Source organism: Ischnura elegans, chromosome 11 (assembly GCF_921293095.1).
Source record: "Ischnura elegans chromosome 11, ioIscEleg1.1, whole genome shotgun sequence".
Classification (NCBI taxonomy): Eukaryota; Metazoa; Arthropoda; class Insecta; order Odonata; family Coenagrionidae; genus Ischnura; species Ischnura elegans.
In genome coordinates this window covers 22,226,305-22,240,908 of record NC_060256.1, presented here as the reverse complement: position 1 = coordinate 22,240,908, position 14,604 = coordinate 22,226,305, and the positions used below count along the sequence as shown (strand labels likewise).

Sequence of the window (14,604 nt, the reverse complement as noted above, 5' to 3'; positions counted from 1 at the left end):
TTGCGAGCTACATCCAACGTACGAGACACCTAGCGGCCATCCATGAATTTTTGTTCAGAATGTGTCCATGTAGAACGATATATATTATAAGGCGACATTTGCTCTGGTGTTTTCCTGACGCCTCTTCTGACACTGTTCTTCAAGTGCACCACAAGCTTGTATGAGTGTTGTTTACTGCCCCTGCTATATTTTAATTTATTTCTTCCTTCCTCAAATACCATTGGTCTTATCTCATGACAAAAATCATATAAAACTGAAATATCAATTTTTTGATTTGTCTCGATATTATCTTTCACCCGTTGAAGGTTAGTTTGGTTAGGTTAGGATAGAGCTCACACCAGCCTAAGGTATGGGCGTGTGAATATCATACATTCAGGGTAGGGGGCAAATTTCTTTTCCTGGGCCACACTTCTCTTCAAAGATTTCTTTTGGTTTCACCCGAATATGAAGCCGGGACCCATATATCAGGAGCCAAGTCATCCACCCAAATGGCTACCACACTCCCCTGCCATTTAATACGAGCATCTAATTTAATCGTAGCATCTCTGATTCCGACCCGGTTTTTAGTAACATCGTTCCCGGGGTAAAATTTTGCATTGTCATCGGAGTCCTGTTTGTAATTGTAGGCGTTTTTTACTTATGGTATATTACAAACAGTTACAGCAATAACGATGCTACTCTCCTCTCCACAGCCTTACTTTTATTTGGATGCATTTCAACGCCTCAGCGTAATCGTTAGGTTGAGCAACCCTATTCGGAATATAAGTTGATCGACTTTTTATTCCGACCACAGTTATCGTTGGTGTCCTAATTAATGTAGTTGTCCTTTTTAGTAATTCGAGGCGTTTAAAAGCGTCGAAATAATGAGATTGTGGAGAGCAAAATAGCTTTTTTAGTTAATACAACATGCTGATTCGCCATATATCGCCTACTATTGTTGAATTTATTCCAAATGATGTCTTCTTATTACGATTTATTTGTATACCACACAATATTTTGGGGAAAAATGGATCTGAGTAAAAGTTTTTTTACATAAAAAGAATGTTCTTTTCAGCAGGATTCGGAACCATTATTCACTCAAACAAATATGGGCGAAGCTAGCGATCAGCTGAAATGAAATTAAGAAATGCATGGCGTTAACCCAATTCAAATCGGAATTACAGGCTCCCAAAAATTTAGGTCTCTGTGTATCCAACAGAAAAATTGGTTTCATAGAATTTAATTCCTATTTCTATTGGAATTGGACGTGCATTCCTAAATAATTCATTGGAATAGAATGATCAGCGCCTCCCGTCCACCCTTTATACTCTTTGTGTCGCCGCAATATGACCTCTTCTTAATCGGAAATAAAGGAATAAAACTTTGTAAGGTTCACTATTATTTTAATATGGGCAAGACCCGGGTTTCGTAACGTAGTTACATCTTCAGTAACCTCTTTAGTCATCAAGGTATAACCACGTTACGAAACCCGGGTCGTGCCCATATTAAAATAATAGTGAACTTTAGAAGCCGGCCTCGGTGGCGGCGGGGTAACGTTATCCAGAGGCCGCGGGTTCGAGTCCCGCCTGGGTAGGTTTCCCTGGTCCAGGGCATGGTTGTTCGCGTACGTTTACTTACAGAAAAATTATATATACTTTCTTTTGTTTTCTGGCCTGCCTTGAATTTAATTTTTAAGATGGTAGCTTCCATGCTGTTTTTTTATTTTAACTATTGAAGCTACCTAAAGCTCCATTAATTTTCTGTTGTTAATAAAGTGTACATTTAAGGTTGGAGTATTAAATTTATTCAATTCATTCATGCAAAGTTTTATTCGCTTATTTCCAATATGGAGAGGTTTCAAAAAGTAAAGCCTGAAGTTATCAGCTCTTGACGAATATTTATCGGGTTTGCAGCCAGGTTAATGCTTTTATACAAGCCGACGTTTCAAAAGACCTACAGCCAATCGGACGGCACCTGAGCCGCATTGTTGTCCTCGGTAAACGGTCGAACCAGTTCAGTGTGAAATTGGACTTCCATAAAGAAACACAGCCTTGAGGATGGGAGACAAGTCGTCTACCGAAACGTCGGCTTGTATAACAGCATTAACCTGGCTGCAAACCCGAGAAATATTCGTCAGAAGTATTCACTAGGAAAAATTAAAATCGTTTATTATCAGCTCTTCTTAATCGTTGGCTTCTCTTTTCGTCCACAGGCGGCGCACGGATCGGGTTTCTTCGAGCTGCAGATCTTAGAGATTCAGAATTACCGCGGGGAGATAAGCACGGGAGAATGTTGCGGGGGGAGCGGTTACCACGCGGGGGGCGTGCAGCGGTGTCGCAGAGAGTGCTCGACCTTCTTCAGGGTGTGTCTCAAGGAGTACCAGAGCAACGTGTCTTCCAAGGGCTCCTGCTCCTTCGGCACGGCCTCCAGCCCCGTGCTCGGCGGAAACTCATTCACGCTCGCGGATCCCGATCGGGCCAACGCAAGACTCAAGCTACCTTTCTCCTTCAGCTGGACGGTGAGTACGCTTTCATCCCACACCCTTTTCACACTCCCTGTGATCAAACAGACTTTGCAATTTGCGTGCCATGGACGTAATATTACGTCTTGTTAATCTTTCTGAAGATTGCCGTGGACGTAATATTACGTCTTTCCTTAAAACGGCCTTAAAACTAAATTAACCCTTTCACTGCTGTGGACGTACTTTTTCTCCCTCCCTCCCATGCACTCAGCACTTCGAAAGGCCCCTAATCCGGGACCCTTTCCTCGTCGAGCTCACCCTCGCTGGCCCCTCTTTTCGACCCTTATTGAAAATCAATCAATCAATTTCATCATCAAAGAATGATTGTTTGCATCGCACTACTGTCAATCAAGTACGTCTTTGAACAGTGATTCTGCGATTAGGAATTACGATTTTGTTAACTTTGCTAAAATGGCCGTTTTCCGGTGGTCCGCAGCCACGTTTTTACTAAAGTTAATGAAATCGTTATTTGCATCGCAGAAACACGGTTCAAAGACGCACTTGATTGCTTGATTGGCAGGATTGGCAGAATCATTTTTTGATGATCGGATTGATTGGTAGATTTTCAAATTGCAGTCAGAGCGGTCACTTTTCAGGAGAGAGACCCCCCGCTCGGAGGGTCCAAGATAAGGGTGCAGGGGCAAGGGTGAGCTCGTCGAGGAAAGGGTTCTGGATTAGGGAATTTATAGAGGGTGTACCACGCTCATCCTGGAAGTTCTGTTCCATGGCCCAACGAAACGCATTTTAACATTTTCGCCGCATGTAAGGAGAACATGTTTTCGGATATTGAACAGCAGTGAAAGGGTTAAAACAGATTTAAAACTTATTTACAATATTCTGAATTCACACATGGATTGTACTGGATGGATCCAAGGATTTGCTTTCTTCCACTAATTTCAGAGTCCCTTGCCGATCCACTCGTACGCATTCCTTACTCAATACGCCTATCCCTAGTGTTTATTTCATTATGGAAGAATTGCTTGGATCTCCAGATTTTATTTAAAATTTGAGCACCTGCACATAATGCGAACGATTTAAAGCTCGCTTTTCTTGAGCCAATGATTTTAATGCTTTCTTTTTACCGTGATTTTCATGTATATAACGTGATTTGCCATCAATTACGGCATACCTTCTGCTAAGAACTAAAAAACTAGCACGATGACATGCTCGCGTTTTATTTATTTTTATCATGATTCATTATATTAGGAAAAGCATTGTATCTCTTTTTTTCCACCGAAAAATGTATATTTTAGCTGCATCACGCACTTTTACTATCCTAGAACCAGCATTACCTTTAGTGAGGCCATAAATACTCTACGGGGTAAAAATTCTATTTTTCAAATGGAACTTCCAGAAATATAAGATGGACAACTGCATTGATTTTAGTCAATTTATGATGTACGAATGGAAATTATTTTCTGAATTACATGAAAATTAGATTTACATCGTTAATCAGTGGAACCTCCTTAAAAATTTGTCTGTCCTTGTCTTGTCAAATTCTAACGCTTCGAGTCTACTGTTGTAAACTTCATCAGGTCGAATGGCATGTCTTTTACCACGCAGTCTCTTAATGCACACGTTTTCATATCTCCGGGCTGCTTTGATGGCAAAGAACCTGCTTTTATTAGTTGGACCAAGATTTCTGATTCAAATATTTCGGCTCGCTCCAGCCCGTGAATTCAAGCTTCGGGAACGATATAACTTGACAGGTGGTGGAATATCCGCCAGCGCATGAAAAAATCGGCCTAATGAAGTCGACTCGTGGGAAACTTAGTTTGATACTTTTCGAAAGAGCTTCGGAAACATTTGGACATGTGATTCATATCTGCTTTGAGTCTAGCGAAATTTCTTGGTTGAGTTTCCTCGTGTTTAAAAGGATTTCAAAAATTATTTTGAGGTCCTGACAGGACTGGAAATAATTTTCTGTTGAATTCAGCGGGAGAGTTTCTGCTTAATTCACTGTTCTATATAGCGTATTTTATTTTTCAATTGTTTACAGCATTTTTTGACTTTACTTTTATGAACCGCACCACTTGGCCAACCGAAAGGCTGTTGTTTCTCTTAAGTAGTTACGTTGTTGCCAAGTTTTCACCAGAAATCAAATTTCTGAAATTCTTACTATTTTGGCGCAAAAACTCTAATTTTATGCCCATTCCGGTGGCCTATCGGTGCATGCTACTTCTGAAAATATGCCTTTTACGTGATTTTAATTTTCCCTTTGATTATAACGGGACACTAGATTTCCCTCACTTATATCTCCAAATTCAAAAACTGTTTTTTTATGAATTTGACTTAATGAAAATTTTGGGGTAGTCTTTCGGAGATGAAATCTTCTATGTGGTGTCAACTTTTTAATCAACATATCGGACATATATTTTTCCTTCATCAGGGTTGCAAAATTAATCAAACTACTATCCAACAACAAGCAGTATTGGTGCACAGTTGTTACGAAAACAACACCATTACAATTTTCAATGCACTAGACAAAACCCAAGTATACCCATGCATCTTAAAATACCTAGATACCCCAAAGAACACCAAAACATATGGGATGAAGAGATCAGGATTTTATCATAAAATCTTGGCTAATTGTAACTGAAGATGTATCGCTAATGCAACGTGTTATGTGAACTTAATTCATCCTTGAATGTGTTCATTCTCGTAAGGGCAGGGGGGGTAAACGAACTGAACTTTGAACACACATTAATTAACTCATTTTTTCTCGGAAGAAGCCATCTGTGGGTCAGTGAATGTGTGTGTGACTGCTTATTGAGTGTGTGTGTTTCCGCAAATCACTGGTTATCCCTAGCAGGCCTATCCTGTGAAGGTTCCCGGTTTTTTTGTGGAACAAGAACCCTTAGCGGAGGTCCCTACAGCCCTCATAAAGGATCTTGTTTTGCTTGTTTGTTGTGAGTGAATATGTGTGTAATTTGGGCTTTCCGGTTGAGAGGCTGGGGTTTGGTCCCTGCGGTGAATTTCTCCTCCTTCCCGCACACCAACACTGTGACAATTTTGCCTTGCAAGGTGGACGAGCCGTGGGAGAATTTTATGCGGCCATTCGAGTATTTTCCTTTTTACACATTAACGAAGACGATCGCGCTGATTCACAAATTAGAAGCCAAGTGTGTGATTTCCTCGAGCGTAGGTACGCTCCGGGGGGTTTTGCTCAGTTTTGCGCGCGTGTGAATCCAGCTGAAGAGTGTGTCAATATTGATGGAATCGTTGGTCAATGGGGAAGCCATGATTGATGCGATCGGGCGTATTTCCATCCCCACTTGAGGCAGCGTTTTCGTTGGTGGTCCGATCCCTGCGTCTCCTTTCCTCTGCTGTGTTTGAGGATTTGCCCCCCGCCCCCGATACCCGCCCTGCCCCGCCCCGTGGGGGCAGTGCGGACCAGCGGATCCCAGCAAAGAGTCGTTCGAGTGAGTCGTAAATCATCTGGATGGGGTCTTCTTTTTTACGGCTCTCTCTTTTCGCGAGACACTCATCCACTTGAAGGGTTGCGCGCCAACTTCCTCCCCCTCCCTCCCCCTTCTTGATTATTAGTTGATCACGTGACCCGGTCGCTCCCTCCACCCTCACTCGAGAGAGGAGACCAAGCGGTTCCGTCCACCTTAATTGACCGGGACGTGCTTGTCTCGTCCTCCTTACCACCACCACCGCCACCCTCGACCCCTTATGCCTCTTGCGTGCAGCCTACGCGGTAAACTCCAGTTGTAAGCTTTAGTCAATCGGGAGCCCGTACCTATCAATGCCTGACATGATGCTTACATCTGTTGGGATGGAGTGAAAATCGCAGTATAATGTCTTCATCCACATCTACATAACACCCCACAAGTGGCCTAAAAGGCGTGTGGCAGGGGGTGTTAAGGTTCTATTCCCCTCTTTGTTATCATTATTTTGGTCAGCAGACTTTAAAGTTATTTTACAAATATTTTGGGAAACAAAAAATAGCAAAAACTCGATTCATATACATTTAATATGTGTATCTCGATTAATAAACTCGTGTGTTCATGTTACAACTAGGTGGACTGCATGTTGAAAAGCTATGTTTTATATTCTATTTAAGAAAATTCAGAATTCAATGCTCAAATTAATCAGTTAAAAAGATAAAAATTATCTGCATCACATATTACGACACTCGCTTGAATTCTACCATTTTGAATCTCGAATATACGTACTCAAGTTCGGTTTCGGTTGGCAGGCGGGGCGAATTTCGGCTGGAAAATAGCGAATCTATTTCCGAAAATATTTTGGTAATATTTAATTGAAAGAAACCATCGTAGTCATACCTGATCTCCACATACACCGTGATGTGATACTTGGGGATGACGTCCGACAGCTGAGGTCATTAGCGCCATGAGATTAGGGTGGAGAGAAACCCGGCATCGGCATTAACCTGCTCTTAAAGAAAGGAGCCAAGGGTAACGCGGCTTAACTCCAATCCTACGGACGGATTGCTGTACTTGTAGTGGCCCCTACAGTCTACGTAACAATCGAGCTGCGATAGGAAATTCTGGGAAAAATTTTTGCCTCCACCGGAATTCGAAACCGGACCCCGTTGTGTGGGAAGCCAACACCCTAGCCAATCCCCTCAATACGAACATCTTTGTCTATGTATCTTTCTGTGTTACACCTTATCATAAGTCAATCTTAGGATTGGTTTGACGCAACTCTCCATTCCTCTCTCTTATCCGCTTACCTTTTCATAGCGACGTATTTCTTCTTTTTTACATCCTCCGTAAACTTTCTTATGTACCTCATTCGGTTCCATCCCTTGTCCTTCTTCCCTTTCCACCTATCCTTCCACGATCGTTTTCAGGACAAAATGCCCCATTATGTGGCAAACTTAAGTTATTCCATATTCTCCTGAAGGTTTTTTTAGAAGAATTCTCTATTTTCCTACTCCCCATAGGAATTCTACCATTGAGAACCATGCTCCAATGCTCCGTAAATAGCACCTGATGAATGTTTCCCTCTCTATTGAACTGCTATTTTCTTCAATAAGTACAATTCTTCTTTGTGTTGACATAATATCACCACATCAGTACGTAATCATACCAAACCATGCCGTAACCATGCGCGTTACACCTACCAACTGATTTTCTAGGTACGTACGAAGTGCGTCATTATTCGAGGAAAAATGGCGACCTTCCCTTAATTGTTCATTCTATATAAAGTGTATTTTTTGAAGGAGCGCGTAGGAGGGAACTGTACGCGGATGGAACCGGTTTTCGAGGGAGCGACCCGATCTCTCCGTCTCCGGCGAATACAAATCAATTGAATGCGGCTCGGCTTGGCTATCAGCTGCAATCTGGCTCGTCTGCACTCTCTCCACGATGCGTCCCTTAGCGAGTACTCGGAAATCAGAATTTCCGATACACGCCCGATAGGTTAACTTCTAGTCGAATTCAGTATGGTTGCAGTTGGCGGCGATCCTCGAATTAAGTTACAGTGAAATGAACAACCGATTTGGTGTACCTGCTAACTGCTTTCATGTCGTCTCTCTTCATGTTTTTTTTTAAATCTTAATTATGGCAGTTGAGAGGCGCATAAATCATTGGTAATTGAGCCTGGGGTAATTTCGCGTACACCTACTCAGATGTTTTGTTAGATTCGGAAGAACATCGAATTAATCCGGCGTTTACTCAATGGATAGACTGTGAAATGTGAATGGTATGTTAAGTTAATAGGGATCCGGATTTTTCGCCTGCACGTCTCCTCAATTGGGTCGAAGCCATGTCTGCACTTGGCGAAGTATTTGTTTTCAGTTCTATTTGGGCAATTATATGTTTTGTTTTACATATGTTATTTATGTAAATGTAATGGCTTCGTTATCGTGAGAGGTATTCATTGAGAAAACATCTTGATGGAAATAATTGCTTAGAATAAGGATAATGAATGTTTTTCTCTTATTTTTAAATTACTCTCGAAAATGCGTGCCGCGAATCGTATCTAAATGTCGATTTTGACTTCATGGTGTGATACAGCGTTTACAAAAACAACGGATTAATGCCAATATGCTGTTAAAACTGATGCATGCGTTCTATTTTTACGCCGAATCTAAAATTGACTGATATTATCCTAATCAACTGAGGTTTACTCAAAGAAGAGGTGTTATACAGTCAATGGAATTGAAATCATAAATCCTATGATTTTTTTTATTGGATTGGAAAATAATCTAATCGGAAAATTTCAAATTAACAATTCGGCGTCATTATGCTAAATATTATCTAAACTTGCAGTAAAGTTTCTCGGGTTTTCCACCGGTTGATGTCGTCCATGTCTCCCACATGGGAGATACCCACCCGAGAAACTTTTCTATAACTGATACACCGGGAAAACCTAAGATCATACATTATCTAAACTTATAAGACAAGGTCTCAGGTTTTATTTTGTGGAATTGCTTCATTATAGAATAAAATAAAATAACTTTGTTTTATTCCACACTTTATTTAAAATAGCACGACCCGGGTTTCAACACTATAGTGTTATCACCTGATGATAACACTAGATGTTGAAACCCGGGTCGTGCTATTTAAAATAAAGTGTGGAATAAAACAAAGTTATTTTATTTTATTCTATTATCTAAACTTATTATTCGGGCTAATAGTGGTAGCTTAATCTCGATTGAGTTGTGGCTGTGATCTTAACAGTCGCTGAGCGCGAAAGCTTTCATCACCTGCTGACACTACAGTTCAATCCGGAAGGGATGATCAGAGTGTGAGTGAGAGGATCTTTTAAGACATTAACGCGTCCATTAGTGATTGACACTTGGCTTATTCCCCGCCCTCCCCCCCAGGGCTTACCCTCCCTCCTCCCATCCATAAAGGGACTCGCGGAATCTCGGACGACTCTCAATATGGACGGAGTTGTAAGGGAAACGGGGATAAGGCATCAAATTGAATCCGCCGCCATTGACGTTGATCGCTCCGAGACGGATTAGACGGGAGTGGATTATCTAACATCGAGTGATAATGTGTTTTACTCCAGAGTTTGGTTCATGTTCTTGCACAACTAATTTGGAGGTTTAGGCAGCTTCAAAGGTGACACTCACAGGGAGGTTGCCTTCAGTAACGTCAATAGCACCTGACTAAATCAATTTTCAGAAGCAAAACAAAAATCTACTAGCGAGGAAAATTTCATGTTTTCCCAAAGCATTAAAAATCTCACAATAGAAATTGCACATCGAGTAAAAAATGCATATTAAACAAAAAAATAGTCACGTAACATTTCTTAATGGACAAGATGCACCGTGAGACTCAACTTAAGTGCCTTCCTAAGTAATAATTACGAAGGTACATGTAATTTAGTGGTACTCAAACGACTTTAAGCCTCGGGAACTAAAACTTTATTTATTTTTCTTATTCATTAAACGTTGAAAAAATTAAATATTTTCCCATATTTCGGCTTTTTAAGCCTCTTCAATACCCTTTTGAGATCCCTTTAAAACATTTTCTTAATTTATCCCAATCATACTCTCTTTGATAACATTTTATTGAAAATTTTTGTTGGAATCCTATCAGGCTTTATTTATTTACTTATAATCATTGTCTACTTAAACAAATAAAAACAGTTTCTTTGAATGATGTTGGTTTCATTCGTGAGGAAACGGTCATTTGTGGAGCTAGTATGCATATTGAATTCCCCACTACAATATATGTATGCAATAAATTTGAAATATACATGCTCTTTTCAAAATAAGACACCTGCCTATTTACACTTGCTTATAGAGTTTTTTGTTTCGTGTTTTGAGGTGCCCCTCCATGGGGTACCTTAATTGGAATATTCTTTAATGAGTCTACATTTACCCGAAATGTGATGCAGTGATGAAGTAATTACACGTGGGCCTCACTTTCGCCTTCAAGGAATCCCTGCCCGTATAAAGATTCAGCGCCGTCGTCCCAGCTTCCTCGGAAAAGCCCCGCGGCGCGCGTGTAGCGATCATCATCCCTCCTCGGACACTGTTGCGCGTCCGATGAGTGAATGACGCTCGCGAGGAGACTCTCTCACAAAGCGGACCGCCTTTTTCCATCACCGGCATCCACTCAAGTGCTCTTCTCTACCCGAGTATTTCTTGTTCAAAACATACGCCCATCTTGAAATTATCAGTTTAAAAAGCAGACTCATGTCAGTATTTACCGGTTTATCAAATATGAAAATTTTATCATAGTATTTTCTCTAAGGTAAAATTTTCACGTTCGAGATACAGGTGATTGTTGACGAGACGTGTACTTATTTTTTATTTCTTAATCTCCATAGAGTAATTGCGTCAAATATGTATGAATATATTGATATGAAGAATACAAATATGTAAATAGACGAAAGTGTAGGAATTGCCATTTGTCGTGTATATTTTATCATGGATATATCGCATTTCAAACAAGTGAAACCTGTTATAATTTAATTCACACTTGTGTCAACTTTTCATTTTTTTCTTATCGAATTTTTCTCAAAATGGCTCATAAAAGTTTAATTTTATGCTAAAATAAGGTTTCATTAATAAGGTTTAACAATTGAACTTTATAATGGTGACTTAAGGGATGTGAAGAATGATGCATGACATCACCTTACGCCATACAGTGTTTCGTTTCATCGTAGTCTGTTTTCGTGTACAATTCTAGAGTAAGCTTAAGCTCGTAACCCGTGAGGAATACGACCGTTCGATGGGGAGTGGTGATGCGTCATCTTAAATAGCCGGTCCTCGCCCACGGGCCGTCTACTCCCACCGTTGCGTGTACATATATATACGCGACACTAGCGACTCCCACGCGAGGGCGGCCGGCGGAGGAGGTGGAGAAGACGCAGCGACCGACCGTCAACTCAACCGGCCGGCCCCTTCGCCCGCCCTCGCCTCAAGGGGGTGGGGCCCCTCCCTTCCCCCTCCATCAGCATGCTGGTCTCGGAGCTGTGTGCAAGGCAAGCATCTTAAGTACCCTGCAATTCCAGTGCACCCGTTTCCCACGCTCAAGCCGGCTCCTTCAATCCACCTCCCCACCCCTCTCTCCTCCCTCCTCTCTCCACCTTTTCCCTATTTCATTTCCTCCTCTTCTATTTGCTCGATTTACTCCCTCTATCTCTCTAGACCATTTTCTCTCCCCGCGGGAGTCGCTATGTTATTTCTTCGACGTGTTCCTCTCCACCCTTTCGTCTTGTCCGTCTTCTCGATACATTCCTTTAATCTCATCCCTTCTGAAATACGATTTGATGGCGAATAATATGGGTAAACTCTTCTCGGGATTCCCACCGGGTTAAATAATTCTACATCTACATAATACCCCGCGAGCCACCTCTAGGGTGTTTGGCAGGGGGTGATACAGCATGCAATTGGACTCCCACATGCACACCACACCGTCCAAAATCGTCACGCTTGCTAACAGATTATAATACCACATGCTGTTAGAAATAGTTGTAAAATTCAGAAACATGCATTAAGTTATACATACGTTAGTAGGCTACACAACAAGTCATCTAATCTATTTGTGAGTTCTACGCTGCCGTTATAATCTCTTATTGGTCGTGGAAAAAAATACATTCTGAATCTGTCTGTTCTACAGCCTATCTCTCTTATTTTATTTATACAATCTGATCTTCCGTAGTAAGTTGGCGTCCGTAAGATATGGCTAACTTCGTTAAAAAGACACTGCTCTTAAATTTATCCAAAAGGTTTAGTCTATTTTTCAATGTACTGTCTGACAGAGATTCCCATCCGAGTTTATCTAAGAGGTCAGTTATACTAACAAGATTATCGTGACGACTTTTCACGTACCTATTCATATTAGCATGGATAATTTCACCCGGAAGGGAATCCCGAGAAGAGTTTACCCTCATCCCATCTGTTGCATTATCTTCCTCTCGTTTTTACCTCGTCTTACTTCAATCTCATTGTTTCATTGCTTTTTTCCGCCCTCAACCTATTTCATTTCCTCTCTGTTCGCTTCTTTTACTCTCGAGCTCAGTTCTGCTGCATTCCCCCAACGTGTTCCTCTGAGGTCTTTCATTTCTTATCCTGTTCCTTCATGTTTCTCCAGTGTCCATTTATTCATGTTGCAATTATTATTTTATAATTGAGAAGAATTAGCGACTCATTCTTCTTCCACCTAGCAACATAGACTCTGTTATGTAGTTAAAATAGCGTTTTGAGGATCTCCACTTTATTTTTAATATGCTCCTACTTTGCTTACTGTGCACCTGTCTCCTTCTTTCTAACTTAACCTTTCAGAATTTTCATCTACTTCTTTTTTTGTTGGCTGTTCCTACTGAGGAGAGCGAAGGGGATATATTGGCATTTTATCGTAGTATTGACGTATCTCGGCGTGCAAAAGTCTAGGAGTTTTACTTATATTTTCTATTGATGATACATCGAAAACCAAGGATCATAGGATGCTTGAGCTAAAATATTCCCTCTATTAAAATATCATTCATGCTTTTGTGAACAAAACCAATCTTACATCTTCCCGTGTAAAGGATGACAATGAAACAAGTCAAAAATGAATGTAATGGAAAGGGAAATTTAAAAGAAAGCAGGGTTTAAAGAGACCATTGAGAAAAGAGCCTAAACCCTAATAGCATTTAGAGGAAATAAAAAAAGTGGAGAATTCTGCCTGAGGGATAATAAAATCGACTTTATATTGAGAGAATGAAAAGCGTTAGAGAAGGGCAAACAGCACAGGTTGACACTTGGGTATCTTCCCATTTGAGCGCTCTCATGTATTGGGATCGATTGAGCGTTAAGTATCAATGAGTGATTATGTAACATAACCTTTCGGCATGTCTGTACCTGACATAGTAAGTTATGAGGAAGTACTAAGAATAGTACGAGAGAAGAGAAGCCTGATTAAAACCTTGATAAGAAGACGGAACAACCTTAAAGAACATATTTTGAGACATGATGGCCTGATGGAGACAGTCGTCGAGGGACAAGTAGATGGTAAGAACGGAAAAGGAAGACTTCGTATGAAATATATGGAACGGGTAAGGAAGGATGCGAAGGAGAGGAAATACGTAAGCGTGAAAAGGTTAGCTGATAGGACAATTGAGCGGAGAGCTGCGTCAAACCGATCTTAGGATTGTCGACCAGTGATGATGATGGTGGTAGATATTCCTAACCTGCCTGCCTGAGTATTCTTTTAATTTTTATCTCATTTCCATCCTTTTGTGCTCCCATGTCTAATCCTTCTGCTAGAGTTAGTGCCGCGTACGTTCCCTTCGCATGAAAGGAGGGGGGAGTCACTTCCCGAATACGTTCTCCTATCTTCTTCTTCTGTTTCCTTCTCCACCTGTTCCCGAGCGGTCTATCCACCTGCTTTCTATGCCCCCCTCCTCCTAGCCGTCCATTTCATCCTTTCTCCTGAATTGCCTACACTCGCCTCGCTTATTTAATTAACCGTCCTGCCCGGGCTCGCCATTCTGCTATAGTTTTTCTCTAGAATCTCCCATCCCGACTGCGTTAACCCCCTCTTGCGCACATATTTTATTACCTACGACTCTCCGCTGTATCTCCGCCTTTGAATATTTATGCCATGGTGATAACGCATGCGCGGTTTGATTTAAGCGTTTCCCCATTGTCGCCGACGCAGCTTAGCTGACCCTTGTGTTCCTCCCTTTCCTTGGTTTCATTTTGCCATTTCTTTTTGACAATTGAGAAGAATCAGCGACTATTTCTTCAGCTCGCTTCACCTCTTATAATAGACACTGTTCAGTACATTTTTTTCAACTCTGAAATTTAAAAATTAAGCCGGTTCCTAAGATACAGAGTAGCGCTAACGCTACCAACAACGCTCTTGTTTGATTGCCTACCTACCTTGCCTACCTAACATTAAATATCTAACGCCTCATTTCTCTTAAAACTGCTTTTGATTACTTTTTTACGTTCAATTGTTTTTTCCTTACCTGACCTGCCTTCCTTTTGGGCTTACAACTGAAATATGTTAGCCCAGTAATATCAGCATGTTTTTTACCGGAACTGAAGTCGTATATTGTTCATTATTGCAGTTTATCTTACAATTAGTTAAAAATAATTCAGCTCATAATACGAGATCTCAAATTCCATTCAGTTCCTAAACCTGGCTCTTTTAATTAAAAAAATACTTACTACCAAAAAT

General features: G+C 41.0%; 1 protein-coding gene across 1 annotated transcript in view; it reads left to right on the top strand.

Annotated features, from left to right (window-relative positions):
- LOC124167569 (protein jagged-1b) overlaps window positions 1-14,604 on the top strand; it is a 508,514-nt gene that overhangs the window by 34,789 nt on the left and 459,121 nt on the right. The window contains exon 2 of the mRNA XM_046545538.1: window positions 2,192-2,497. Within this exon, the coding sequence (XP_046401494.1) occupies window positions 2,192-2,497 (306 nt within the window). The remainder of the gene's footprint in view (window positions 1-2,191; window positions 2,498-14,604) is intronic.